The sequence below is a fragment of the Pelecanus crispus genome, chromosome 5 (genome assembly GCF_030463565.1).
Source record: "Pelecanus crispus isolate bPelCri1 chromosome 5, bPelCri1.pri, whole genome shotgun sequence".
NCBI lineage: Eukaryota > Metazoa > Chordata > Aves > Pelecaniformes > Pelecanidae > Pelecanus > Pelecanus crispus.
The window spans coordinates 30,086,134-30,113,189 of NC_134647.1; the positions used below are offsets into that span (position 1 = coordinate 30,086,134).

The 27,056-nt window shown below is 48.8% G+C and overlaps 1 protein-coding gene across 4 annotated transcripts in view; it reads left to right on the top strand.

Moving 5' to 3' along the window:
* Positions 1 to 27,056, top strand: part of NRP2 (neuropilin 2) — an 86,969-nt gene that overhangs the window by 44,206 nt on the left and 15,707 nt on the right. For 3 of the 4 annotated variants that reach the window (XM_075710593.1, XM_075710594.1, XM_075710595.1), the window contains exons 8-15: positions 1,864 to 2,008; positions 2,259 to 2,608; positions 3,727 to 3,871; positions 7,624 to 7,740; positions 10,304 to 10,456; positions 20,280 to 20,542; positions 22,485 to 22,581; positions 25,063 to 25,083. In XM_075710593.1, the coding sequence (XP_075566708.1) occupies positions 1,864 to 2,008; positions 2,259 to 2,608; positions 3,727 to 3,871; positions 7,624 to 7,740; positions 10,304 to 10,456; positions 20,280 to 20,542; positions 22,485 to 22,581; positions 25,063 to 25,083 (1,291 nt within the window). Of the gene's footprint in view, positions 1 to 1,863; positions 2,009 to 2,258; positions 2,609 to 3,726; positions 3,872 to 7,623; positions 7,741 to 10,303; positions 10,457 to 20,279; positions 20,543 to 22,484; positions 22,582 to 25,062; positions 25,102 to 27,056 lie in introns of all 4 variants that reach the window. The other variant, XM_075710591.1, reaches the window with a different exon arrangement.

Consider the following 27,056-nt stretch of genomic DNA (forward strand, 5'->3'; position numbering starts at 1 on the left):
GGGACCTTTGGGCTGACCTGACACGCTGCTCCTTGTGCTAAAATAGTTGCACTGGCTCAGATAAACATTTCCTGTCCTCCGGTGTTAGGTTCAGAGGTAAGGTGTTGTGTGTCAGCTTCTGTGCTGACATAAAGCTGGAGGCTTTGCTGTGGTGTGGAAATGTATCCTTTCAGCGCATGCGTGTGTGTGTGCGCGCGCACACATGTGTGTTCTCACAGGTTTACAAGACATACACGCGCGCATGCACACACGCACACACACGTGTGCCCGGAGAGTGTTTCAAAGTAACCACTCTTCTTACAGCCCTCCTGCTGGAGAAAAGGGTATTTGGTGTCTGCTGAGCAAGGAAAAGGATGGGAAGTGGGGTCAGACAGGATAAAATAGGATATTAAAAACACATAAACCCTGCTGTGTTGCTAAACGGTAGCAGCATGATATATATTCTCCAGATTAGCATTTCTGCTCAAGTTCACATCAACCCCAAATCCCAATTACCAGCCAGATTTGCAACCAAAGCCTTCTGTGGGATGGCTGTTCCCTGCCCTGGCAGGAGTGCCGCCATCCTGGGCTGGACTGTGACGTGCAGGGGCAGTCCAGAGCTGGTTGTGGTGCTGTGAACAGCCACTGTCCCTCTCTGCAAACACCCTCTGCACACCCTGGCATGCTGGATCCTGGGAGAAGAGCAGTAATGTGCTATCTGCAGGCCTAGAGCAGTGGGAGGCTTATAAAATGCTTCTTAACTGCTATTCAAAGCAAGAGCCTCACCCCTTTTTCTGTCCCGGATCACGGGGATCTGCAGTTGAATTGTTTCTTGCCTCTGACAGGAGATTGGTGCCAGAGATTACACTCTCCTGCTTTGCTCTGAGATAAACTTAGTGGGAGCTCCTGTGCTTAGCACGGCATATGCAGGGTAGGAGCCTGCAGAAGAGCCCAGCCAACACCTCAGTACGGATGCGGCTCCTGGCTGAGATTGGAGAATGCTCTAGCCCTGTCCTGAGAAGCCTGCGTGCTTGGAGGGAAAGCAGGCAATGCCTGAAGCCTTGGTCTGTGAGCTTTAGTGCTTTATGCTGGGGGCAGAGAAAGGGTTCGAAATTACCCTCAGGTTGGGTATTTCCTCTTTCCCCGCCTTTTCTTCCCTGCTATGGCTCCGCAGCCTGAAACAGGAACACAAGTATCCAATCCTTGTCCGTCCTTTTAAAATAATGCGCAGGAGGGGTGGATCTAACGTCCATCTGGTAGTTATTGATTATGGCCATCTGGTAAGGCAGCAGGCTTTTCATATCATGTCGGATCATAAACTCTCCCGAAAAGCTGTCTCTGTGTGGCGGGCTGCATGTGTGCCGGAGAGGCAGGGGCGAGGGGCTGGCTGGGACGGCGGCTTGTCACCCCAGGCAGAGGCGGCATCCTGCCTGCTCGCACACCGCTGCTTGCACAAGATGTTTCCCGGTGGAGCTCAGTGCGAGGATGTGTCAGGATGTCAGCCTGTTTACCCGCGGAGGGGAGGCAAGATCTCACACAGCATTTGGGGACATCTGGCCTTTTGCATTAGAGCAGCTCTAGTTTTGGCGGCGAGCTCGAAGCAGCTGTGGCCTGATAGTCCGAGGTGCCTCGGGGTGCCGTGAGGGGCAGTGGGGCAGCAAGCTCCTGGGTCTCCTACCTGATGGGCGAGTCCATCCGCCATGTTGTCCTGCCAGAGCCCAGCCCTCCCTGCCTGCCCCTGGGTGCTTGCCCTGGCCAGAGGCTAGCCCTGCCCAGAAAGCCTCTCCTCAGTTTTCCCTGCTGAGATTATTTTGATTGCTAATCTGGTTATTTCTTTCTGCCTGGAGAGGACATAACCGTATTTGTGCCCCCTCTCTCTTGCAGACATTTCAGGCCAACGAGGATGCCACAGAGGTGGTTCTCAACAAGATCCACAGCCCGGTGCTCACACGCTTCGTGCGCATCCGTCCCCAGAGCTGGCATAATGGCATCGCCCTGAGGCTGGAGCTGTATGGCTGCCGCATCACCGGTGAGGGTCTCCTCCTCCCCTCCGCCGCAGCTATCATGGCTGCTTGGGGTAGGAACAGTGACCCTGTGAGCAGCATGGAGGCACCCATCCCAAGGGAAGTGCTTGGGGGGACAGGCACCCAGGCCCCGGAGTCAAGGGGGAAGCGCCCAGTGCTGGTGTTGGTTCAGTGCCCAGAGCTTAAACCTGTGGGGAAAACCACGAGCGCTCCCTTCAACCACCCTGGCTGTTCATGCCCTTTCCTTCCCTGCAGATTCACCCTGCTCCAACTTGCTGGGAATGCTTTCTGGCCTCATCCCTGACTCGCAGATCTCAGCCTCCTCCATCAGAGGCTACGACTGGTCTCCCAGCATGGCCCGCCTGGTGAGCAGCCGCTCTGGCTGGTTTCCCCGCATCCCCCAAGCCCAGCCTGGGGAGGAGTGGCTGCAGGTGGACCTTGGCGTCCCGAAGAATATCAAAGGCGTCATCATCCAGGGGGCTCGCGGAGGGGACAGCGTGACCACCACTGAATCCCGCTCCTTTGTGAAGAAGTTTAAGGTGGCCTACAGCATGAATGGAAAGGACTGGGACTTCATCCAGGACCCCAAAACAATGCAAGCCAAGGTAGGCACTGCCTGGAGCAGCTGCAAAATGAGATATGTTTCTGGCTATCTTCAGCCTGCCTGTCTTGGGAAATTAGCTGTTTCTCCCCACAGCAACCTTGGGAGTTTGGGTTGTCACCATAAAATCCCAGGTTGTGTCCCCTGGTCCTGCTCCTGAGCTGTACTAGGGGCTGTAGGTTCCACCTTGCCCCCAGGGATGGCAATTTCCCTTCATTTCTTATTGCAGACCAGGCCTGGGGGTGTGGACATCACCTTCTGGTCCTCCCAGCTCCAGCAGGTGAGAGCCCACAAGATGGTGTGTTTGATGATGTTTGACACAAACTAATTACGTGTTTTAAAGGGAAAGGTGTTGCTCTTGTGGCTTGTGCCTCTGGAAGAGGAAGATGAATCACAACTTCTCTTTGGGAAATTTGCTACATCTGAAGTCCCCTTTGCCACACTGCTGTGACCCTGAAATTCCCCGTATTTTTCCCATATTGTTGGAGTTCCCCATAATCTTTCTTCTTAGCAGTATGGGAGTGGCAGGGGGCTTGAGCAGTAAATGAATTCTCTGCTACTGTCTGTTCTGTTTTTATGCAAACTCATCTGCTTCTCAAAATTTGGGTTAGTTTTAATTTTTTCTGGTCCTACCAATGCGTCTTAGAAGGCCTGATGCTATCTATAGCCCTCTGTTTATTCCCCACAGACTTGAATTCATGCACTTAAGCTGAAAAGCAGCGGTACTTGGACTGTGAGGAAAACTGAGCATTTACAGTATCCTAGAACATGCAGTAGCTTCTTCATTTGCCAAAGGACAAATTGATCTTATTTATATGTGAAGCTAGTGGATGTTCCCCAGGCTTCCCCTGCGTGGCTTGGATCAGAATCTGATCCCTGAATATAAAGCAGAGGCCAAGAGAGATTGTGCAAGTTTCTTGGAAACAGCCTGTTTGGTCCTCTTGAAACTGAGGAGGAACAGCCCAGTTTCTGTTCAGCTGGACTCTATGGCCTGGAGTCGGACAGCTAAACTATTTCAAACTGTGGCTGCATCCTGCCAGACCCAAATTATCACGTCTGGTGGAGAGCATGTGGGATGCAAACATCACTTGCCTTTTTTTCTCTCTCTCTCTCTCTGTGTAGCTTTTTGAAGGCAACATCCACTATGATATCCCTGAAGTCCGGAGGTTTGACCCTGTTCCTGCCCAGTACGTCCGAGTGCACCCAGAGAGGTGGTCCCCAGCAGGAATAGGAATGCGCCTGGAGGTGCTGGGCTGCAACTGGACAGGTAGGAGCCCCTGCACCTCTGCCCACTGGCTCCATCAGGACCATGGCAGGCACTAAACCAGCAGGGTGCAAGTCTGAGGTTATTTCTCTCCCTGCTGTCCCACCTCAGGGCCATGCTGTGGCAGGGAGACTGCAGCCACGAAGGCAGGACCTGCAGCGTGGCCTGACCCCATCTTTTTACTTCCACCTTAAAAAGAACTGGCCTTGATGCAGGATGTAGCAGCAATGTTTGGACTCTAATCCAAGCTTTCACACAGAGCCCCATCCAGCATTTGTCCTCAACTCCCTTCTCTCTCCTTTCAGATCTTTTATCTGGCGGTTGTGCAGGCTTTCCCAGTCTCTGTGTTAGGTAACATTTGGGCTTTTTACTCCAAATGGATAAGACAAAAAGTAGGAAGAGAAGCAGAGATGCAGAAGAGGGGTGCAGTGACCACTACGGGTATCTTGAGCTGCCACAATAAGGCTTTGCTGTAAAAACAACTGTTCCTCTCTCATTGAACCCCATGTGGAAATACCTTTGCAGACAAGGTTGGGGATTTAACTCTACGACATCTTTGCAACATCCCTAAGACCAAGGAAGTTTGTTCACTTTTGCCCACCTGTTTTTCACAAGTGGTATGCCTTGCAGCCACCATTGTTTTTAATGCAGAGGTGAAAACTGTCTAACACACTCAGTGGGATCAGCAGAGGTTGTGCCTCTGACCCTCAGGCTCAGTGGTGATTGATTGCTCCATCGTTTTATCCCCAAAAGCCAGAAATGCACCCAACAGCTCACTGGGTCTGATGCTAGCTTTTCAGTGCCAAGGTCTAGTTGTCCCTTTTTTTAAACTGTTTCATTTTTTAATAATCTGCTTAAATCTGAATCTGGTGTCCAGATGTCAGTGATAAAGAGGTATGATTTCCATTTTATAAACACATCTGTAGAAGGCATTTTCTTGTAAGAATTCCCATTCTAGGAAGCTTAAAAGACACAGAGCTTTTTTCCAGCCTTTTGTGGAGTCTTTACTACCCTTTCCTCCTGTGATGTGCTGTGAGATGCATTACAAACAGCAAATCACACAACACACGTACACACAATTAATAATGATCATTTGTCACCTTTGAAGTCAATGGCAAATCTCCCTCTGGACTGGGAATCTGTTGTAAATGATCTAAACTTTAAATCAAGATTAGATCTTAATTTAAATCTTACAACATCTTTGGGATGTTGTAGGAGAAGCAGGCTCCGTGGCTTTCATGTGAGCAACGGGAGCTGAGGCTCCGTGCAGAAGTGGTTGGGCAGCTCCCACATCGTTGCTTCCTGCAGCTCCCAGGAGTCTCCAGCTGCCAGATCTCTGCAGACCCATTGCTGGCTGGTGCATCACAGCGCTGCATCACTGCTGCAAAGGGAGGCAGTCACACAAGACCTCCAACCATGTACATGTCAGCCCCTCCATTGCACTCCTCCAAATTAGAGAATAAGAGGGGTTTGGCATCCTCAGCTTCTTGTGCTATTTTTGGTTCTAAGTTTCTTTTACAGCTATGTCTACGCTTAGTTTCAATATCAGCAGCAACAGCCCATGTTTTTTCCAGGCAGGGTGCTTTATGGTCATTTCCCAGTGTGGCTGTCTAATCATTTGCACATTGTAGTGTTTAAAACTCAACTGCCAAGTCATAAATATTCGTAGCTTTATTGATCTACAGGCATTCAGCTTTGTAATCAGAGCAGGGCTTGTAATCTTGTGGATTCACCATGTTATAAAAACCATTTATATCCCTGATGCAGCCTGGGGAGCAGAGATAGCCCATGGCATTATCTGCATGCTAAATCCAGGCTGGCTACATGCAGCAGTCCTTGACAACGCCAAGATACAGCCCTCCTTTGCTGGGAGGACCCAGGCACATTACAGAACTGGCTGTGAAAACCCAGGCAACTGCACTTGCTTGGGAACAAGATTAAGAAATGGATTAAAACAAGCTGATTGAAAATATCTTCAAGTGAGGGCCTAAGCTCATGTGTACCCTGCTGAGCTGTTTCTATTTCTTATCAGCAACAAACATCTTAATTACTGAGTCAAACAGGTAACTTAACAGCAACTGGGCTCACAAACTAGTTGGCTACTAACTCAAAAATTGGGAAGCAGGCAGTCAGCAATTGGCTTCTTTCAAAGACCTGCCAAATTTTTTCTTCTGAACAGTGGAGATTGATGAATGTTCACTTGCAGCTGGTTTTCTCTCTTTTGAAGTTCCAAACATCTGGTTTCAATTGCTCAGTGACTTTGCATTTTGATCAACAGTTACCACCAGTTGCACAGACACTTGCTGGGCCAGGGAGAGAGAAAGCGAGCAAGCAAGACCTCTCTTTTTCACTTTCCATTTCACACATCACGTTGTCCTCCCTGCTATTTTCATTATCTCTTGTAACCATCATGTTGCAGCTCTACCATGGTAACTGATTTTTCAAGATACATTTCTGCGGCTTGTCCAGGGCAATGCAACACTGTTGATTTACATCCGCTCAGCATCTGTGTCCCGTATGGGACTCGGCTTTCAAGGTCCTTCCACATTGTCACATTTCAGCTATAAATCTCAATATACAAGAACAACAACCTTAAAAAATGTACCAGCTCTAAATAACTCGCAGCTTTTGATATGTTGCCTTCACCTGCTGCTTTTTTTTTTTTTTCCTTTTCTTTTTTATGACATTTTTCTGTGCCTGGCTGCTTGCAATTTGCTTCTTGGTTGCGTCTGGAGTTTTATGGGGTTGTAACAAATTTGAACTTACAAATTAAAAGACTTTGAGGTTATTTGGTATTTTATCCTGAACAAAAGACAGCCACTGGGGGAAAAAAAAGTAAAAAAAGCCTGAGAGTTTATGTGCAACATGTTTAATAACAGCAAAATAAAAGGGCAGAAAGGAGCCTATGGAAAATATTCAGTGTATTTAGCCATTTCCTCCTGCTTCTGGCTTTATTAAATGATATCCTGAAGGGTGCCGACAAAGAAACACAATCACACATAACTGGGCAAAGCAGCCTCTTTTTAAAAATGGAAAGAATCAAGCCTGCTGTACTCCAGTTAATGCACCTATAAAAGGAGAGACTGCTGGAACCTAATGTCGTTTACTGTTGATCTTAATATCCTTCCCTTTCTTGCTTAAATTTCCCCTGACACCTGCTTGGAGGTTGTTTCACACAGGCCATGTTGGAGAGAGGGAAATTGGACAGAGAGCCTTTGAAAGCGTAGTCAGGAGCCTGGAGTGTGAAACCAGATGCTTTCTGCAGTGAGCCAGAGCGTGCTAGGGGATCCTCTGGGTCCGTTTGCGGTTACGTCATTTGTGGGTTTGAGCGACTTATTTTATAAATTGGCACAATTGGTGGGAATGTTGTGTGTGTTTTTTTAACGTGTCTCATGCCTTTATGAAAGAAAAAGACATTCTGCCTGTGATCTCTCTTATCCAGTAATGACAGCTAAGTGAATTGCCAACACCAGCGTAGATTAAAAAATTAAGAGAAAAAGTAGCATGTATGTCTAGAAGAGAGCCTCGTCCAATGGGAACTCTAAATCAAAGGAACTCCCATATGGAAACAGCCAGTTCACTTGAAGTTCAAACCGTGCTGACATTTGTAGCACGTGGAAATTTCATGGTATTCTTGTTCTATCTCTTCCTGCCATTATAAGAACATGAGAAAAACATTTTTTGCTTTGTTTCTTCCTACCTGGGCTTTTTATACTGTCTATTGCAAATAGCGTCTCTACTCCATTTTTTTCTAGATGTAAAGCCCACTGCAGAGACACTGGTGCCCACTTTGAAGAGCGAAGAGACCACCACCCCATACCCAACTGATGAAGAGGCAACCGAGTGTGGTGATACCTGTGGAGAAGAGGAGGGTATGTATCAGAGCAGCACATCTTTATCTCAATAAATGATGGGTTAAGAGCTAAGCAAATACTCTTATCTTCCCGTTAGCTCCTATATATGGGGCTGATTCCTGGAAAGCTTAAAGTAATGTTATTAATGATAGGCCAAGATTAAAAAAAATAAAACCAAACAAAACCTGCCAAAATCTGATAAGTTATATCAAGGAAGGATGCAAGAGCAAGAGATAGCAGCTAATTCAGTCCCTAGAGTACCAGACTTGAAGAGCTGCTCTCCCAGCTTCCTTACATGACCTGAAGAAACTCACTTAGTGCCCTGTTTAGAGCCACCTCCGTTCCAGATCCCTTTCGTTGGGTGTCATAAATTCAGAAGCTGATTCAAGGGAAAGATTCAAACTGCCTGGTAGGCAGGGCTCCTTTTGCAGGGATCAGAACTGTGGGAGTAAATCAAGACACGTAGAGAATGCTGATGACCTGAACACCTATCTGTTAAGGATCATCTTCCCTAATATCAGCTGCTTAAAATTGAGGACAGTCAGGGCTCCCTGTGCAGGCAGCAGAGAGAGGGAAACACTGATGCCAGGCAGGAGTTTGTCCCCCCCAGTCTTAGATGTCTGTCAGATGTACAAGGAATGGTTTGGCATCTGTGGTGCTTGCTTGCCTCTTCTGACTATAGAAGAGGCTGAGCGTTAGTTTAGACTGCATGCTGTGCTTGTTAAGAGCCAGTACTGGGGGGGGACTAATCTTCTCTGCCTCAGATCCCTACCTGTAAAAGCAGTTGTCATATTCTTCTGCTCCTTGCAAGGGGGATGTGAGCATCTAAAGCTTGTGACATGTCCAGATTAAGGGGAGAGGGCATGGCAGAGCTGTGCAGGGTTAGTTGTACAGTGCAGTGTGCAGGAGGTGCACGTCCCTGGGCACAACAGCAGAGCCTGGGCCTCAGCACTGGGGCTGGGGCATTTACACAAGGACTTCAACGAGAAATCTCATGAGAAAAAGCTATCCTTTGAGATAGCTCCTAGGACTTCTGTCACTTTAGCTTCCAGTTCCAGAGAAAAAATTAATGGGTTTTAAAATAAATAAATTTAAAAAAAGGAACATTAATTGGCTTTTTCACATCTCCCATTGGGATTCTGCTGTAGTTCAGTTCTGGAAATGCAAGCTGCAGAAGTAGCTCAAAGGGCCCAATTCTCATTGCTTTGCCTCAGTGATAAGCCTGTGCAGCCCTGCTACCATTGAGGCATTTGGGAAGCTGCCGAGAGGAAATTTAGACCAGTAATAGTCTCTGCAACAACAGGATTCCTGGGTGCAGTCCAGGGCAAGAGAGTGAGTGGAGTATGCCATGGAGCATGGAACCAGCCTCCCTGTCAGCTTCCCTCAGATTTAGCAACAATTTTCATTCTCATACTCCATAAACAATGAGTGTGTTTCTCTGGACAATCAGATTTATGACAGCCAAACAGAAACAATGCTGCTCTCCAGGGTATGAGATTAGATTGGAATAAAAGGATCCATGATCTGCATTGTTTTATTTCTAAGTGGGAGCATGGAAAGAAAGCCCTCTGCCCCTCCCAGCAAAGTTCTGCTGATGCCTATTGCTTGAGTCACTCACCTCCTTCTGGCTATCACTCAGTTTGTAAGCACTGTGATTTAAAACTTCCTCTTTGCTCAGGAAAAACCCGGCCTATAATTGGGCTCTGACATGCATGTCCGCTGAGTGCTTGGGATGGTCTCAGACCATTTCTGCAGCCTCCATGCCTTATGGCTGCTTCCCTGACCGAAGGAGCCAGCAGCTGCCTTGCTGCTACATGCAGCCCCTGGCATGTGCCCTCCTGCCCACAGACCTGTCTCTGCAGGAAGGCTCTCCAGAGCTTTTAAAGCTGTTGACACAGGGGAATTAGCTCTGCTCCTGTTTCACAGATGAAAAGTTAAATGACTTGCCCAAAGACCGTGTGGTGAGTCCATAGCAGAGCTAGAAATAGAGGCTGGTTCCTTTCACTCAGAATCCAAAAGCTTGAGCTCATGGTGGCCCCATGTTTCCCCTGGTAGCATTTCCATGAGAAGGTAGGAAGTGGTGAGTGACAGCTCGCCACGTTGACAGACAGCTCCCGTCTGGTGCAAGTGGCTAGATCTGTCACTCAGGAGCTGGCTTTCTGGAGCACTTGAGATTCTCCTTTTGGAGCCAGAGCAGGAACTGATGAGCATAGGGCACTCAGGAAGCTCTCTTGCCTGACATTTAAGAAGGCATTTAGTATTTGACAGCTCTAGGGGATGAAGAGAAGGTGCTGATTAGAGTCTGGAAGCATTTGGTACTTGCTTTTATATTTGCTTAGTTTGGTGGATTAACCGGAGGACATGGTGTGAGCATTTTGATGATGCAGAACTTAAGGCTGATCCCTGGAGCTGACGAAATGTGAGATAGGTTAAAAGCATCAGCGTGAGTGAGATTTCATGCTTTCTTCAGTATTTATGGCTCGCCAGCTGTTTTAGTTTTGGGTTGGTTTTTAATAGCAACCCTTCATGGGTAGGTCATTTTTTAATCCACGTTTATTTTGCTGTTATTTCTTTTTATAAGATTTCCACCTCCCTGCAAACTTCAACTGCAACTTTGATCTCCCTGAAGATCTCTGTGGTTGGTCACATGACTTGGCAACAGGTTATACGTGGTCTTTTCAGCCTACAAGCCCCTGGATTGGCAACTCTGAACCAAGCCCTGAGACTGTGCCTGGTAAGATGGTTAAAATCATACCAAAGCAGGGAAGAGGGAGCTGATGGGGCTTTCTCTGTGTGAACAGTATGACTGATTATTACACGGCTATCAAGACTTATGAAGGCTGTGCAGAGCTGAACGTTTTCTTTTGTGGAAGCTTTCAGATGCTTTGCTGCATGGTTCATGACTTATTTATAGGACTGTGACCGCTGGCACTGAATTATACTATCCTCTTGAGATAGCCTTGAATCAGACACTGGGCTTTGAATCCCCTGTGACTGTGAGGGTTAGCCTGGGCTTTGTTCCACATCCTGATCCAAATGTCCTCTGTAGGACCCAATGCTTTTCCCCCAGAATGCGTTTCCTCTTTTGTTAGAGATGCATTTCTTCCTCCCATATGTTGCTCAGATTGCCTATAGTCTTCAGCTATTCTGCATTCTGGGCTTGCATAGGTTGGATTTCAGCCTCCTCCAAGTGAAGGATGAGCTAAGCCCTAAGAATGCTGAAATATGCCAGCTTCTTGCTGTTTGACTTTTGCTCTTTTTTTTCTTTTGTGCTTTGGAAGCAGAAGATTTGCAGGAGCGTGGCAGAGCCTAATTTATGGAGGACCTCACTGAGATGTGCTGGCATGGGTTGGAAGGGAGCCTGCCTCTGGCAGTGTGGTTGATAGATCAAGTTCTTCAGCTTCACATCTTGGAACTCGCCCCGGGACTAGTGCCCTTTCCATACCCTCATTGACTTTGTGGCACGGGTGGCATGAAGAACATTTGCCAGTTTCCTTATGACAGTAGACTGTGTCACCATAGCATCACTTCTCTTCACTATCAGTCATGGCTTATGAAACTCAGGGCTCCCCCAGGGAGAGCTGGCTGGTCTTGCCTGTCTTCAGCTCTGCCCTGATGCCCGGTGACTCCAGTGTCTGCATGCCATGCGCCCAAGGAGCTGTGCATGCTGTGGGCTCTTCCCTACCCTCCCCCTGGTAAGGTTGAGTCTCGGGATGCAAACATGCAGGCGAACCTGTTAGCCACCTGGCAGAGGCGCTGGCCAGATTGGCAGTGCTGCCAGTCAGTTGGAAAGCCGTGCAGCCAACACCTGGTAGGCAGTGCTAAAGAGGAAAATATGTATTCCAGAAACATATGGGAAGAGGAGAATCTGCTACATCTCCACACACAAATCACCCCCACACAAATGCACACATCATTTCTCTCTTCAGCTCCTGAGGTGCTCGGCATTTTTCTAAGAGACATGGTAATGCTGTAAGTGCAGCCTATATGGACATCTGACAAATTCTTTGGCATGACATAGGGTCACAATGTCTGCTATGGAGAAAAACATTTTCATATTTCAAGTGTTTATCACTTCAGCATTTGAGTGCTTTAGAAGATTAATATCTGGAGCTCAGTGGAGCCTCAGGCAACAGGAGAGAACACTTACAGCCAGCCCCAGACTTAATAACCCTCCCCATCTCATTCGCTGTAATAATGTTTAATTAATATAAGCCTCCTGCAAGTAGGATAAAAATTACTTATTTTTATAACTCAGACTCAATTTTTCATTTCATTTCCTCTCCCCCGAGTCTCCCTACAATTAGTTGGCCATAGTTTCTTAGGAGACTCTGTTGTATGTGCACACGCACGTGTGCATGTGTGCACAGCCTGGGAGAGGCTGATGCTGCCTCAGACAGCTCAGCATGCAGTTCTGGTTTTTACCCTTCCTCTAGCCTTTCTTCTCTTTCTTAGTTATGAATTGCAAAACCTCATCACTGTGGCCAGGGGAACGTTTTCCTACTGAGTTCAGTCATCTGTTTCTGTGCCAATGTGGAGAGCTCTCCCTTACAGTGCTGTGCCGAGCCAGGCACCACAGCACCGACGAGGTGCAGGCAGGCGCTCAGGCCCTGCCCGGCACGTCACGGGCTGTACGGGCAGAGGAAGAGGAGGAGGTAGCAGCCCCAGGGGGCTGAAGTGACTTGTCCACAGTGGTGGAGGAAGTCAGCAGCAGACACCAGGCACAGGCTGAGGCATGGTTGTTGGTGGTGGCATGGGATCAGCCTCCTGGCTGGGTCAGGCAAGGATATGCCCTCCCAGCAGCTATGCCGCTGCCTTGCCCACGCAGTGCAGGGCTGCGGAGGGGCTGGCATGCAAAGGCGTCGTTGCTGTGCCTCACTTTGGTCCTGCTCTTAGAAATTGAGAAGACATGGCACCAAAGGAAACAACTATTTGCTTTTTTCTTCCCTGCACAGCTTTTAAAAGCAACTCCAGAAACATGAAAAAGAGGCGATGCTGGCCCTTCGGCGGGGACAGAATCGAAGCATTGTTTGGTTCACAGTCCCCCATTCTTCCCCTGCCTTTCCCTCACGCTCCCTCCAGCACTTTGTTTCTACTTAGAAAATTCATCCTCAGACTCCAGGGAGCAAGGAATGAAAAGCCCTTGTTCGGGGTGGTCTTTTCTTGTGAATTCCCCACCCTGGGGGGAGCAGTTGGGTGAAGGAGAGCAGCTGTGCTTGGTTTAGGGGCAGGGCAAAAGCTAACGGGAACTCAAAGCCGCTGGAGCCCAATTTACTCTGATTTAAAGGTGCTGGCCTGGGCTAGAGTCCGTGGCTGCTCCACAGTAGCAAGGAAATGTGCTGTGCCTTTAAGAGCCATGTGGGATGTGTTTCTATTTCTTCTGAAAATGGCAAAACAAAAATTAAAATTAAAAGGGAAAAAAATAATAATGAAAGGAGGAGCCCTGGCTGAGTCTGCATGAGAGAGAGGGGGAAGGAAATGACCATGGTGAAATATCCTCTGTGAGGCACTTGATTAGAAAAGTCTGCTGGGAGACAGGCCTGAATTCCTCAGATATCTCCCGATTTCATTTTATGTGCTGCATGCAATTCCTCCTCGTCCTTGGCGCAGAGAACTTCTCGAGACTGACAAGACACCCACTGCTCTCATTCCACTATTTTTATTTCCAAGATACTCTTTCAGGCAGCTCTGCATTTCTTTTTTTAGCCCTGTGTTCCTCGGGCTCTTTGCACCATGGATTAGCTCCATGTCCTCTCCTGCAGGCTCCTGTTACATGTCTGGGAACCCCATTGGTGAAAGTGGACCCAAAGTGGCCAACTCAGCAGAAACCCAGCATGGTTCCAGCTGTTACCCTGCCCTTTGCAAGCCTAGAAAATACTGTTGCTCCCTTTTCCATGCCCCGACAAGAGATTACCAGGACTTTTTCCTCTATGGATTTTCAGATGCTTCCCATCTAGAGAAAGATTCCCCTTAGCTGCACCTAGCAAGCTTCAAGGAGCAACAAGTTCAGGTTTCAATGAGGTTTCATCCCCGCTCCTGCTGCACGCAATGGCAATGAGCCATTGGTGTCAAGATAGAGGTCTTAAGACCTGAAAATAAATCTGGGTTGGTAAGTTGGGCACCTCAACTCTTCACCGTCTTTTAATTTCACTGGAATCTTGATCCTGAAGAATGTAAAGACCCTGGGTCATATCCTTAGCTGGTAGGTGCAGTTGCATTGCTCTCAGTGATGCTATGCTAATAAGCCAGCACTGAAAAGCTGGAATTGGTGTGTTTTGCCCATTTTTTTTCCCCTCCCCTGTTCTTGCAGTCATTAAGTAAATACCTTCTGGTCCTAGAAGAGCGCTGTGGGGTCTGCACCTCTACCACATGTTGCTTCTCATTTGGATGAGCATGGTGTTGGGGTCAGAGCCCTGGCAGCGTTGTGAACCCCATGTCGTTTGGATGTTGGCAGCTGTACGTGCACGCAGAAAAGGAAGTGATTTTAGCCTTGCAGCTCTTCTGACCACATAGCTCTTGGGCTCGGCTGCAAAAACCCACCGAGAGCTTCTGTTGTGGGCCATGGCCTCGCTAGCTTTGAGGGTCAGGAATGCTGCTCATTGGGGTTGCAGGCACTGCAGGAAAAGGTTTATTTGTTTCAAAGCATTTCCAGCAGAGGAATGTTTGTAGCGCTCTGGAGTTTTATAAGAGCTTATTTTTTAAGGAAAACAAATGTTGAGCTGTTTTTAAGCTGATGGTGACTCTTTATCATTCCTGTGTTTTTCCCATGGGATCTTTAAAAGGGAAAGTTTCATATTTGTCCTGCAGTCCATGAGAACTTCTGCCTGAAGGCCTTGATCCTACTCTGTCCAAACCAGCAGAAAGGTTTTCATGGTGTTAATGGAGCAGGGCTGGTCTGCACTTACTCTCATGAGACTTACTCTAGGGCTTGTGCCTTGGGGACACATTTTGACCTCTAGGGTCAATCCTGTCCCTTTTGAAGTAGGAGGTTGTTTTGCATGTGGGGTGGTGTGAAAGTCAAGCACTTCTGTGCAGTGAGTGAGCAGCTGCACGCTGTGGGAAGGAGACCACATACCCGGCTCTGTCTCTCCCTGCTCCCCCCATGTGTGGTGTAGATTGCATCTCAACCAAGTTGTACGTGGCTCTCCTGACCCTCATTTGCACAGTGAGGACAGCAAACCCTAAAAAGTCATTCGTGCCTTGGCTGCCTACAGCATGGTGGAGCTGAGATACCCCAGCACCCGGATCATGGGAGGTTTGCTGAGCATCGGCTGGGCTGTGTGAGTGCCCTGGCCATGGGCTACAGCCAGGCTATGGCCAGGTTGTGGCTGCCCTCATGGCCATACTGTCTTTCATGAGAGAAGGGCCATGGCCACGGTCTGTGTCTGCATTGCCAGCAAAGCTCCCGCTCACTTGGGCTGGGCTAGAGACAGAGGAGAAGAAACCATTCCTCTGGGGCTCACCGTTTCTTCGCTGCTCGCCTGTCTGAGTCCTTAGTCACTTTTTGGACCCAAACACCAGTGACACAGACTGCCTATAAAACCAGGCTGGAATGCTCTCTGGAAAGCAAGATACCGTCTCTCAAATCTTAGTGCGTGCATCCCTCCATCGCTTCGCAGCAGTGACTTAGCAGCCTGTGAGTCACAGAACCTGATTCAGGAAAGCATGCACGCACGCGAGCAAGCTGCAATGTGCAGCCTGTGCGGTGGAAGCGATGGCTCGGTTAATGCCTTTAATTGTGCGTGCACAAACGCCAGGCGTGGGTGGGTCTGCACACATCCTTTCATGTAGGGGCATGCAGGGTGCCTGCCAGACTGGCGGTGGATGCGGCGCGATGGCAAGCAACTCACTTAGCATAAATGTCAGGCTCTAATTGGCATTTGGTTTGTCAGGGACATCGTGCCCTCCCTGCGCTCCCAGGGTGGGGGGGCAGTGGGACTCACAATTGTGCCACACTGTTGAGGACATGAGACTTAATTAAGAGAGAAGATGTAATGGCCCGTCCATTAGAAAGGCTCCAGAGAGCAAGCGGAGGGCTTGGTTCTGGGCAGGTGTGGGGTTTTATGTCTTCACGGACTGATTTAGAGACTGAAATAGCAAGGACTTGGCAGGCTAATTAACACATAATCAAAATTGAGGGGATTTTCCAGCAGACGCAGTGATCTAGTTAATATAAATATTAGTTTTACGGAGGATTGATTTCCCTTCGTAAATGAAAGTCTGTCATTGAGAAGAGGCTTGTCACTGAAATTGCGGCAGCAGCCTTTTGAGGTGAATTTGCATGATTTGCCAAAAAAATTAAAAATATAATAACTATCCAATTTCAATCTGCATATTCATGCAGCTGTCATCCCCCTGCTACCAGAGCACCCTGCAGTTGTGAGGGGATCTGAGCTGATCTGCTCCCTGGGAAAGGCAAGGGCTGATGCAGCCTCCAGCTCACACACCCCAGAAGGACGGCAGAATGTGGCCCACTGGGACGTCTGCGCAGCACTGACACAGCACGGTCAGGGATGGCATTTGGGGCTGTGCAGGCAACAGGCAGGGCCCAGAGCAGAGATGTCACCTATGGGATTTGGCAGACAAGAGGTGGCTACCGGTGGGCTGCGGCGCTGCCACTAAAACACACTGTGAAACAAGCCCTGCAATGAAGAAGAGTGCAGTGACCTTTGGAGGGATGTAAGTGAAGGCAGTTCAGCATGGGTCCTCCGTAGGAGCAGCAGCTGTAACTCAACGATATCCAGCGAGGGGGAAATGTGGAGGGAATCTGAAATCTCAGTAATTGCTTATGTACATCCTGCCTGACATGTTTTGATGGAAAACCTCCAGATGTGCTGCTGAGACCGATGAGGGAAGGTGCTTTTCTTGGGAGAGGGGGTGAGATGTGTAGGACCCAAGCACAGGCAGGCTGACCTTGCAGAGGGGGTGGCTGCCATGGCTCGCGCTTGCAGCCTGACCCAAACCGCAAGGCTTTATCCCCCGCTGCCCCTCATGTCCTCTCAGATGGCTTGCTAGCAGGAGGGGATGGGCGCGCCAAGAGGAAACCGCGTTGGCCAGATGGTTTGTTTGCAGGGCCCGGCTGGTGATTTATCCAGGACTCACTGCCGTGCACATACAAGCGATTCTGCCATCGTCTGGCTGGGGATGGTTGCGTGTTCATGCTCCTCTGGCTCCCCTACATCCAGATGATCCCATAAATCTTCCATGAGATTTATGCTGTAACATCGGTTGCAAAAACAGCGGTAGGTTAAAATGCCTGAGCAGGTTTGTCCTGCCTTTTTTGTGCTGGTGCTTTGAACTTCCAGTGCCAGTTCGGTGGGGGATGTAGCTGCTGTGTTAGCTGGAATAGAGGCTGCAAAGCAAAGTTCTGGGAAAGAGCTTAAAATGCATTTCTGATCCTGGAAGAATTGATCAGCTCATTGTTGCAAGGCTCCCTTCAAGTATTTTAGCAGGGGAAATCATCCTTTCAGGTGCTTTCTGTGCCAAAGGCTTCCATTTACTGTATCAAACAGAGCAACTACTGGAACCACCGGGCTCCCACATGCTGTTCCAACAATTAGCTCCACAGTGCCCTTGTACAGTCAATCTCAGCAGATTTGCAAGGCTTTTCAGAAGGTCCAACTAGCCATTAGAGTGATCCAGCCCTTACATCTTCAAATGACACAGAAAGTTGCATCTGCTTGAGCTCTGCTCTCCATTCCAGAAGTTCCTGTTACCAGGAGCAGGAGTGCGTGGTACCCAGACCCACTGCCACTTGCAGGGGAGCAGCTGGGTTCATCACCCAAAGACTGAGCCTCCCCACAGCCCCTGGGATTGCCAGCAGGTCCTGGAGAGCTCTGTGGGCCCCAGCAAGCGCTGGGCAGGGAGCACAGAAGATGCAGGGTTTGGGAGGGCTCCTGCAGCTCTGAAAGAGTCTGCATGGTTGCAGGGGGCATTGGTTTTGGCTGCAGTTCAGGAGTTTCTTTGATTTCACAGCCTGATAGGAATGGGAACAAATTGGAGGTTGGTGTCATCCCTGGTGGGAGGGATGTGACTCAGAGGCAGACAGGCTCTTTTGCTGAGGCGGCAGAGGCAGTGAGGGGTGCGGATCATGGGGGGTGTCCAGCTGCACAATTAACATAGTCCCCTGTGGTCAGCTGTGGGCTTTGGGTGGATCCAAGGGTGGCTCGCATCTCTGCACTCAGTCAGGCTGCCTAGATACTGGCACCAGAGGTCGGTCCTGAACTTTGAGGATCTGGATTTGATCCTTTTTGAGCTTGGCTGGTGCTTTTATTAAGGATTTGCCTGTGAGACCATTTCAGCTGTGAGATAATTGTATGATTGTAGTCTGATTTGCTCTTCCACCTTGTTTGTTGTTGCTGCTTTTTTCTTGTTGTTGCTTTTTTCTCTGAAGAGGCTTGTAGTGAATTACAAAAAGAGGATTTTAATTCAGGAGACCTTGATGGCTTATTATGCCTTATTGCTCCTTAGGCATGGAGTACGGCTTGTTCTTTTTTCTTCCTCCACTTGTTTATCTCCCACATCTCCTCCTCCACCACTACCACTCCAAGGTAAATCACAAGAACACTCCTCCATTAGAGAACGGCATGGTACTTTTTCAAGTGATTCACTCAAGCAGGAGTGGGCAAACATACTTTCATCTTTTTTTCTGCTACTGTTTGTTGGCATAAAGTGCCAAGTGGCCCAAGTACCTTTCATAGGTGCTGGAAAATATTGCTGGAAAATGTTGCTTTTTCTTTATGACTGGTCAGGGACAGATTTGTCCTTCACGCAGCAAAATCAGTGAAAGTTCATATGGAGTGGATACGCTTTTGCAATATTTTGATCATACATCCCAGGAGTAGAGTGATGGCAAATCTTTCTGCTGTCTTGTCCTAAATTTATTTTAGAAAGCTGTGTAGCTCACAGTGGTTGGTTTCAGCCCAGCTCTCTGGCAGTTCCAAACTTGCAGCAGGGCCAGTGGCTGTGCAACCACTGATACATCTCCCTTGGGCTGGGATGTCACTGGATTGCTGAGCGGCAGCAAGGTCAGCTGCTGTTCTCGGGGTAGGACCTGTCTTTCAATGCTCGGGAACTGGGCTCTAAGTTCAAGTCTCTCTGGTTTAAGTTTTGGAGGTGTTTTGGGTGCACTTTGCAAACATTCTCAGTGCAGACACTGCTCTTTTGGCAGTGCTGTGGGCACTGAAACCGCAGAGGGAGCAGGGCAAGCAGGAGACAGGCTGCTGCTCAGAGCTTTGCCTGTCAAGCGCAGCAGGCTAAGATGCAGGGAAAGGAAGCGACAGACCCTTAGATATGGTCCTGGGGCAGAGATAACCCCGCTGGGCTGCAGGAGGGCTCACACATGCTGGCATGAAGCACCAGTGATGCTTGCCCATTGTGTAGCAAGAGCAAGCATGTTCATCCCTCTGTTGAGTGAAATGCGAAATACAGCAACGTCTGTTGTTGGCCTGTCTGTGTCACCTTGTACTGCAGGCACTGCGGTTGGAGCAAGCCAGGGGACTCTGTCCTGCCATTGGTCATGATGGGAGGGGGCAGGTAAGGATGAGATCAGCTACACGCTTGGCTTTCAGTCTGTGCTAGGGGACTTCAGGCACCCAAGCTGCAAATGGGGAACTCCTTGAGGAGGCTTCTCATCAGACATGGCTGGAAACCACTGATTCCAGACCAAATCAGCCGTGCCCAGGGATTTGTATCCATGGGTTTTTGCTGCTATTGGTATTCAGATCAAGTATCTCCAATTCCAGTCTCAGCCTTGAACTTCTCCTGGGATATCAAATGTACCAAATCTCCTCCCTGAGGATTGACAAAAAGCATGGCACAATTTAAAATGTAATATTAAAGCAAGTGAATCCCCTGCTGTATGTATTTTAGCTACCTTCAAGTTTCCAGCTACCCGGCTGTCACCTGTGCATACTTCACTCACTGGGACCACATCGTTCCTCTGTGCTGTGCTTTAGAGGCTGTTTTGCTGCATTACAGAAAATCCGAGAGCCAGGCTTTCATTTTGTCTTGCGTATCCTCGAAACAAAATTGTCAGCTAGACCCTGATTGTGGAGTATTTACCATTGGGGATGAAAAGAGGCAGGATGAACACAGCTTGAGATCCCCATCCCAAGATGAGTTTTCAGCGCCAGCGGTTAGAAAAGCCTACCTCAGGCTTGTTCACTGAGCAAGCTCCCAGCAGAATAAACACGACCCCCCCGCCAACATTCATTATTGTGGCGTCGCTTCTTCTGACAATAACTGCTCTTTAACTTCTCCTAATTGTATCGATCTGCGGCTTACCGCTTTCTGGTTTTGCTGTCGGTCTCCTACCAGACGGTAGTGGCTGGTGAGGGAAGTGTGCTCCTCGATGCTCTGCCCAGACTTCACAGGGCACAGCAGCCAGCAGTGGCATGGCTTGCTGCACGCACAGAGGGCGCCGGTGTGAGACCCCACTCCTGCAGGCATGGGTGTGAGAGCCTGCCCAGCACTGTCAAAACCACCTGGCAGGAGGTGAGACACTTGTTGCAAATGGCCACAGAAGATAATGTAATGGTGTTTTCCTCTTTGAACAGATGGCAAGAACTACCTGCAGCTGCAGAGCAGCAGAAGGAGGGAAGGCCAGCGAGCCCGGCTCATCAGCCCTGCCATCTATCTGCCCCGCAGCACTGTCTGCATGGTCTTCCAGTACCAGGTGTGGGGCAGCAACGGGGTGATGCTGCGGGTCTGGCGGGAAGCCAGCCAGGAGCACAAGGCGCTGTGGGTCATCAAGGAGGACCAAGGGGAGGAGTGGAGGGAAGGCCGCATCATCTTGCCGAGCTATGACATGGAGTACCGGGTAAGATGCTTGGGAAAGGTGTGCTGGGCCAGGCAGGCATCTCCAGCATCTTTATTTCAGTGTTTAAGAGCCAGGGCCCATTCATCATTAGGGAATGTGGCTGTTTTCATTGTGTTTCTCGAGTTACTATAGTAACTAAATGACACTGTTTGTTATTCAGAGAGTGCCTGTCTTCTGCACAGACTCGGGCCTTTGTTCAGCCTGTTGCCTTTTATATTCCTCAAATCTCCCACTTTGCAAATATTTTCCCTTCTGTTTTTTTTCATTTTGTTTTGCGCATTTCCTGCCCGCCCCCCCACCTCCCCGCACCTGATGGTCATCAGATAGTCTGACCAGAGGCAGGTGCGCAGCTCCAGGGAGCAAACCCAAACCCTGCAGCCAGGAGAAGTGGGAAGCTGGGAGGGGGTACGGCCAGCTCTTAAGGGTAGGCAGCAAACAGCCCTTCTTCAGCCTTAGCTGCAAGTGCTGGCGTGGGAGGAGGAAGAGGGAATGTGGGTTCATTTGTGAATCTGTTTCTCGGATACCTTAGACCAGGTCAGAGGGCTGGGTGCAGCGCTGTGGGATCAAGGCCCAGTCCCACTGTCAGGAGATCAGTGGAAGAGGAGGGATGAGCTGGAGGGAGCCACAGCAGCCTGAGCCCCTCTGGCATGGCCATGCCAGCACCCCGCGGAGAGGCTGCTGCTCCCAGGAGTGCCTTTGGCATGGTTAGCCCTTCTGGGCAGCGCGCCATTTGCCAGGGAGCCAGGGCTGCTGTTGTCACTTGTTAATGAGCATCAGCATGCCATCCAGCACCCTCCGAAACAGAAGGAAACAGTCACTTGCAGGCCCAAGGCAGTGCTTTGATGACCACCCTGGCAGGGAGCCTTCTCTGGCTGGCTCCCAGCCCCAACCCTGACCCGGGGAGCTGCTGCTCTCAGGCCACTGACCCCTCCAAACTGCTGCCTCCTGCGTGCACCGATGGCTCGTACTTGGGACCGGCAGCTCTGACACTCTGCCCTGTGCGCAGACAGACGCCTGGCCCTTCAGGGAGGTCTCCTTGCATGCAGGCATGGGATCGGGCTGCCCAGCCACCCCAGAGAAAGGGGGCATCTAAAATGGGGAGAGGAGGTTTGTGAAATACGTAGCCCTAGGAAATTATTTGGACCCTCAAAAGTAGTCAGGGAGATAGAAAGCAAAAGTGTTGCACCAGAGCTGCGTGACTGGTTTGCATGTGTGTTTTTGGCTTTTTAATAAAATACCAGTAAACACAATATGCCTACAGATAAGAATGATGGGCACTGGCTGACTGCTTCGTGCATTAAATGTGAATATACCAGCATTAGCTAAATAACAGCATCATTATGTAAATAATGCCAGTCTCTCCACTCAGCAGTTCTTAGAGCTAATGACTCTATTTATTTTTGTAAATATATTTTGTCTGTGATTAAGTAGGAATAAATTGACCCTTCTCCTCTAACATTTCAATACTTCTTATGTAATGTTGATGGGAACAGCATTTTACAGTTAATGTAGCTGTGCATTTTGTGTCCTTCCCTTCCTTTTTCTGATCATAGCCTAGTTAATACTGTGGCCCAAATCTGCTGCTGCTCTAAGCCAGTGTTATGCCACTTGCATCATTTGTGCAAGGAGCCAGAGGGTGGCCTGCGATGCTGAACATTGATTCACTGAGTCTTTATTCTATGCAAGAGACATCTGCAAGAACAAATTGCAAGCCGAGTGCTGCCAGGCCAGGTAACAATCTTTCTGCCAAACCTGTCCCTGCAGAGCAACTTTCCCTGGGGAAGGGATGTCCGAGGCAGGGCAAGGAAGCAGGGCTAGTCTCAGGTCATCTGCAGGCGTGCAGGGAATGCCAGGAGCAGATCTCCCGCCCTTTCCCTCAGGAGTAGCAGCCGTGCTCTGCCTCTCAGGTTAGCATTGACATTTCTGTCCCAATTTCTTACAGATTGTGTTTGAGGGATTTATACGCAGTGGCCACTCAGGAGAGCTTGCCCTTGATGACATCCGGCTAGGCACCGACATCCCACTGGAGAGCTGCATGGGTACGTGCTGTTGTGTCCAGCCATGGGGTCGGGGATGGTGGTGGGGACAGCCAGAGCTGGAGGGCCTTCACTTGCAGGCTGCCAGTGGGCCACTTCTTCTCCCCTGCTTGACTTACCGGGATTTTCTGGATCTCAGCTGGGACTTTCCTTGGCCACAAAAGAAATGAGGTGGACTCAGTCTCTGAGGGACGGGGGCCCTGACCATGTTGGTGTGAGAGGCAGGAAGCACATGTCTCTGCTGCGCAAGGCTGAAAGAGCAGCTGAGGGTTACCGAGGAGTATTCTATGTGATAAGGACATACACCAAATTTAAAAGGAAAGTGCTGGACAAAAGAAACCAGCTGTCAGTCAGTATTACATGCGTAGAGGGGCCAATGAGTTCAAAAGAAGTCTTCTCTAATAAGAAATAAAATAGCAGAGGGGTTTTACGGCAATGTTAACAGAATAACAAAAGAAATTTTTGTCCTAGAATTCACCGTTTCCCAAACCAGGCCAAAAGCCAGGTGGATTCATTCAATGTGAAAGACACAGAGGACTTTAAAAAAAAAAGAGAGAGAAAAAAGTGTGTTCTAGCACTGTGCTGGTGGAGCTGTTGCCCTGCCCTGTTCCTCTAGCTGGTGTATCCATGCACGCACTCTGATGGCTGTGGTCACCATCTAGCTTGGATGTGGATTTAGAGCCATCCCAGCTGAGGATGGCACCAGCAGTGTTCAATTAGTGGGATCTGTGCTGAGAGCTGCCCATACTAGCAAGGCCCTGCTCTTCTGCGTGACCTGGGGGAGGTATGTTTCACTGTTAAAGACCTGCAAAGTGCCCGACCCATCCTGAAGTCAGTGGAAGAAGTCAGGTGGAGCAGAGTCTCTCTCCCCTTTGGGCTTTGCAAGGCCCCATTCAGTGAAGCTGCTCTCCTCTCCCCCACCAAGGGAGGATGAGGATCCCGGTGCCTCCTAACCCACGTGGGACGGATGCTCTCTTCCGAGGGGTGTATGTCAGCAGAGGAAGCACGGGACAAATTGTGCCTGGGAAGGGCTGGTCATGTCACTTGCTGCCCTGTGCAGGCACGCGATGGTGAAGATGGTGCAGGAACTGGCGTTAATAATAGAACAGAGTACTGGGACTGCCCCAGAGATGCTCTTGAGCACCGTCAGTCCCAGTTTCTTTGATGCTTTGAACTCTGCTGGTCTCCCATCTGCCAAAGGAGCTAATACTCCATATGTCAAATTCCCTGTATTTAAGGCTTGGCGGTGGTGTTATAATCTCTTGCCTTCTATGGCATTAAAGAGAAGCAAGACTGATGATTAATACTAACAGCATTTCCTATCTAACGTCTTTTGAGCTCAGCAATTCACCTAGCTCCAGTGTTACTGTATCTTAGGCTTCATGAACCTAAAGCTTAATGTTTCAAAACAAAAGTGTTAATAAATTATGAAGTTTCAAGTGTTGCCAGCCCTAAAAATAACACCAAACTGCTACACAAAATTATTTGTCCCATTCTAGGAAGTTGAATGGGAATCTTAAAACCAATAAGGATAGTTTGTTTCAGATAATTTCTAACAAAGGCTTCCCACTGCAAACTTTAACATAACTCATGGGTCATTTCCGATGTCACCGAAATAATAATGAAATGGTAGAGATACAGTGCTGCTCTCTCTCTGTCAGGGCCACGAGAATAGCTGACTCCAGCACAGGATACTATTTTTTCAGATGTAATCCTGGGAGGTAATCTGATTCCTTTTTAGCGTGAAAGAATGCTAATAAGTCACAATAATTTTTTCCTTTGACAGATGTGTCATTCACATTCTGAACTTGAGTGATGATTTCATAGCACTCAGTAGAGCCAGAGTCTGCTTCTGTGACTCACAGGCATAATGCAGAAGTAATCTAAAAATAATCAGAAGCCTATTCCTTCTGCGAGAAAGTAATCAGTAATAAGTACTGATTATTGCTTTTCAGATCCAGTAATTTGTAATAGATTACTTCAAAGTATCTTGAAAGAAGAAAAAAATCACTTGCCTTTGTTTCTTGGCACTGTGAGATGGAGAGGGGTATGGCGTCGATGCCCAGAAGTAACATAGTTCCCATGTGAATAACGATGCCAGAGTTGAGCCAGAAACCAAAATGCTCTTAGAAATTTTAGGGGATTTCAGGGTTTCATTACTGGGTCAGGTGGGGTTTTGTCTTCGGATGACTCAGGCCAGCCAGCTGAATCCAAGTGACCCTCAACTTCAGACATATTATTCTGTGAAGTCTGTGTCTGAGTTGAAGCTTACTGCATCTGGTCACTCCTCAGCTGAGACAGGGTTTCTCCCCATCCTGGTGAGGTTGGTTAGCACCCAGCGCTGTTTCCAGCAAGTGGCTTCTGTGGGGCACAGCCACAAGCCTGTTCCGCTTGGCAACTGGAAATCAACAAAAACATGAACTGTGGCCTTGTGTGTAATATTCCCCTCTCTAATACTAGGGTTTTTTTTTTTTTCCTTTGCAGAACCCATCACAGCATTCCCAGGTGAGAACTACTTTCCAGGTAAAACTGCACTTCTCTCTGTGGTTTCTTTCTGCTGGCATGGGCTTTTACATTGAAGGAAAGCGATGTGCGTGCTTGTACAAACAGCAAATGTTCTGAGCAGTGAAATGGCAAGCGTGTGCTAAACCTCCCCCACTGCAGCAGCAGGAGGTGACACCCTCTGACTCCTGCTAGGTGACAGGGAGCAAGCAAACATACAAGTCGCACTGTCTTGGGGCTGAATAGCACTAGGAAGCCTGCCATCACGAGGCACCCAGCCTCCTGAAGAGCAGGTGAGCCCAAAATGGGAAGTCTGAGGAGTAAAGGGTAGTTATCAACTGACTTAAATGAAAAACCAGTAGCCAATTAAAGGTGAAATGAAGTGGCAGTGACTTATGTTAGTGTGGGGGAAGGTTGTTCTTTAGTTTATAGATGCTCTGGCAGTGGTGGTGTTTGAGCTGCTGGCGAAGGAGTGTGGGGCCGGTCTGCTTGGAAGGGGAAGGAAGTTAGGAGGTAGAAGTGGGAGAGCAAACTGCCATGAGGAGCTCTGAAGGTGACAGTCAATAAAAGGAAAACAAGGTGAAATGGTGCATTTAATAGCTTAATACTAGCCTGAAGGATAAAACCCGACATTTCTCTGATCAAACCTACAGAGTAAGGCAAAAGGTGAGGAACTCAGAAAAACTGCCTCGCTCTTTGAGCAGTCAGTAGGGATGCTGTTTGTTTTGCTCTGGGGTGAGAAAAGCTATCTGTTTTTGCGGGGAAGATCAGATTAGTCTGTTTGAGAGGTTTTTTCCCCTGTTTTGATTTTGGATTTTGTTTTCCTGCCTGCCTCTTCAGGAATGCATCTGGGGGTTGTGTTGTGATGAAGAGCAAACTCGGGGCTCCCCTTAACTTTGAAAGTTGTTTTGCGAGTTCAGTCAATGCGCCCTTTGCTTTCACTTGGACATGATGTCTGTACTCTTCCCATCGTCTGCTCTGCTGGTGGGCTGTAAGATATGGCTGGGCTGTTCTAGGGTAGACCTAGAAGCAGCTGCATTTCTGTGTGGTGGCAAAGCTGTCTCTGGCAGGTATGTGTGGTGGGAGCTGTGGCAGTAAAGGAAAAGTAGACATTGAGACTGAAGTCACATGTGTGACTCTGTCCCTGTGGTGTGAGGCAGGCTGTGGAGCGTTACCAACGGGAGGGACATGCGCAGAGCGTAACGCCGTATTTTACAGTCATACCCATAGTGTAACAACTAGGAATTTGGGCTTGCTGGTTTGTACACTACTTATTTATCTGCTACTCAGGCTTGTGGTGTTATGGAAAAGCTGCTGCAATATTCTCAGCTGATAGTTGAAGCCTCATGACCCTTCCTCACTTACACCATCTCTCTATGTTCTTCTGGGCCTGGTCTGGTACCTATTTTGCAAACAGCATCCTTGTCTTTTGGGTCTTACAACATGCATGTCATATTCAGTGTGAACTTCATTCTGGGTTCTCACATTGAGTCTGTCTGAAAGTCATGTTGTTTCTTTTGTCCTTCACCCCATGCCCTGCTGCCTGTATGTCTCCATTTCCCTGTCGTATTCCCCAGGGCACGCTGGCTGGGTAGGGACAGCACTTGCTGTGCCCAGCACAGTGAGGTCCCTGAGCACCACAGGCAGATGCTGTTGCAGGCACACTTCCCCTTCACACCGGAGCTCGCCAGCTTGTGCCAGTGGGCTCCTGCCCATCGCTAGCTCCCTGGAGGACATCCTAGCACTGCTCACAACAGGGGAGCAATTGCAGCAAAAGGTTGAAAAGGTTTCCCTGGCTGACAGCAGGCATAGATGGGGCAGAGGGATGGAGTGACCAAGGGAGGAGCAAAATGCAAAGGGAAAACATGAAGAAGGGAAGATGAAGACTGGAGAAAGCAAGATAGCAATTAAAATGAGAGGAAGACAGAGATGCCCAACAGAAGGAAAGGGCAAAAGGAGGGGAAGAAGTCCCTGGC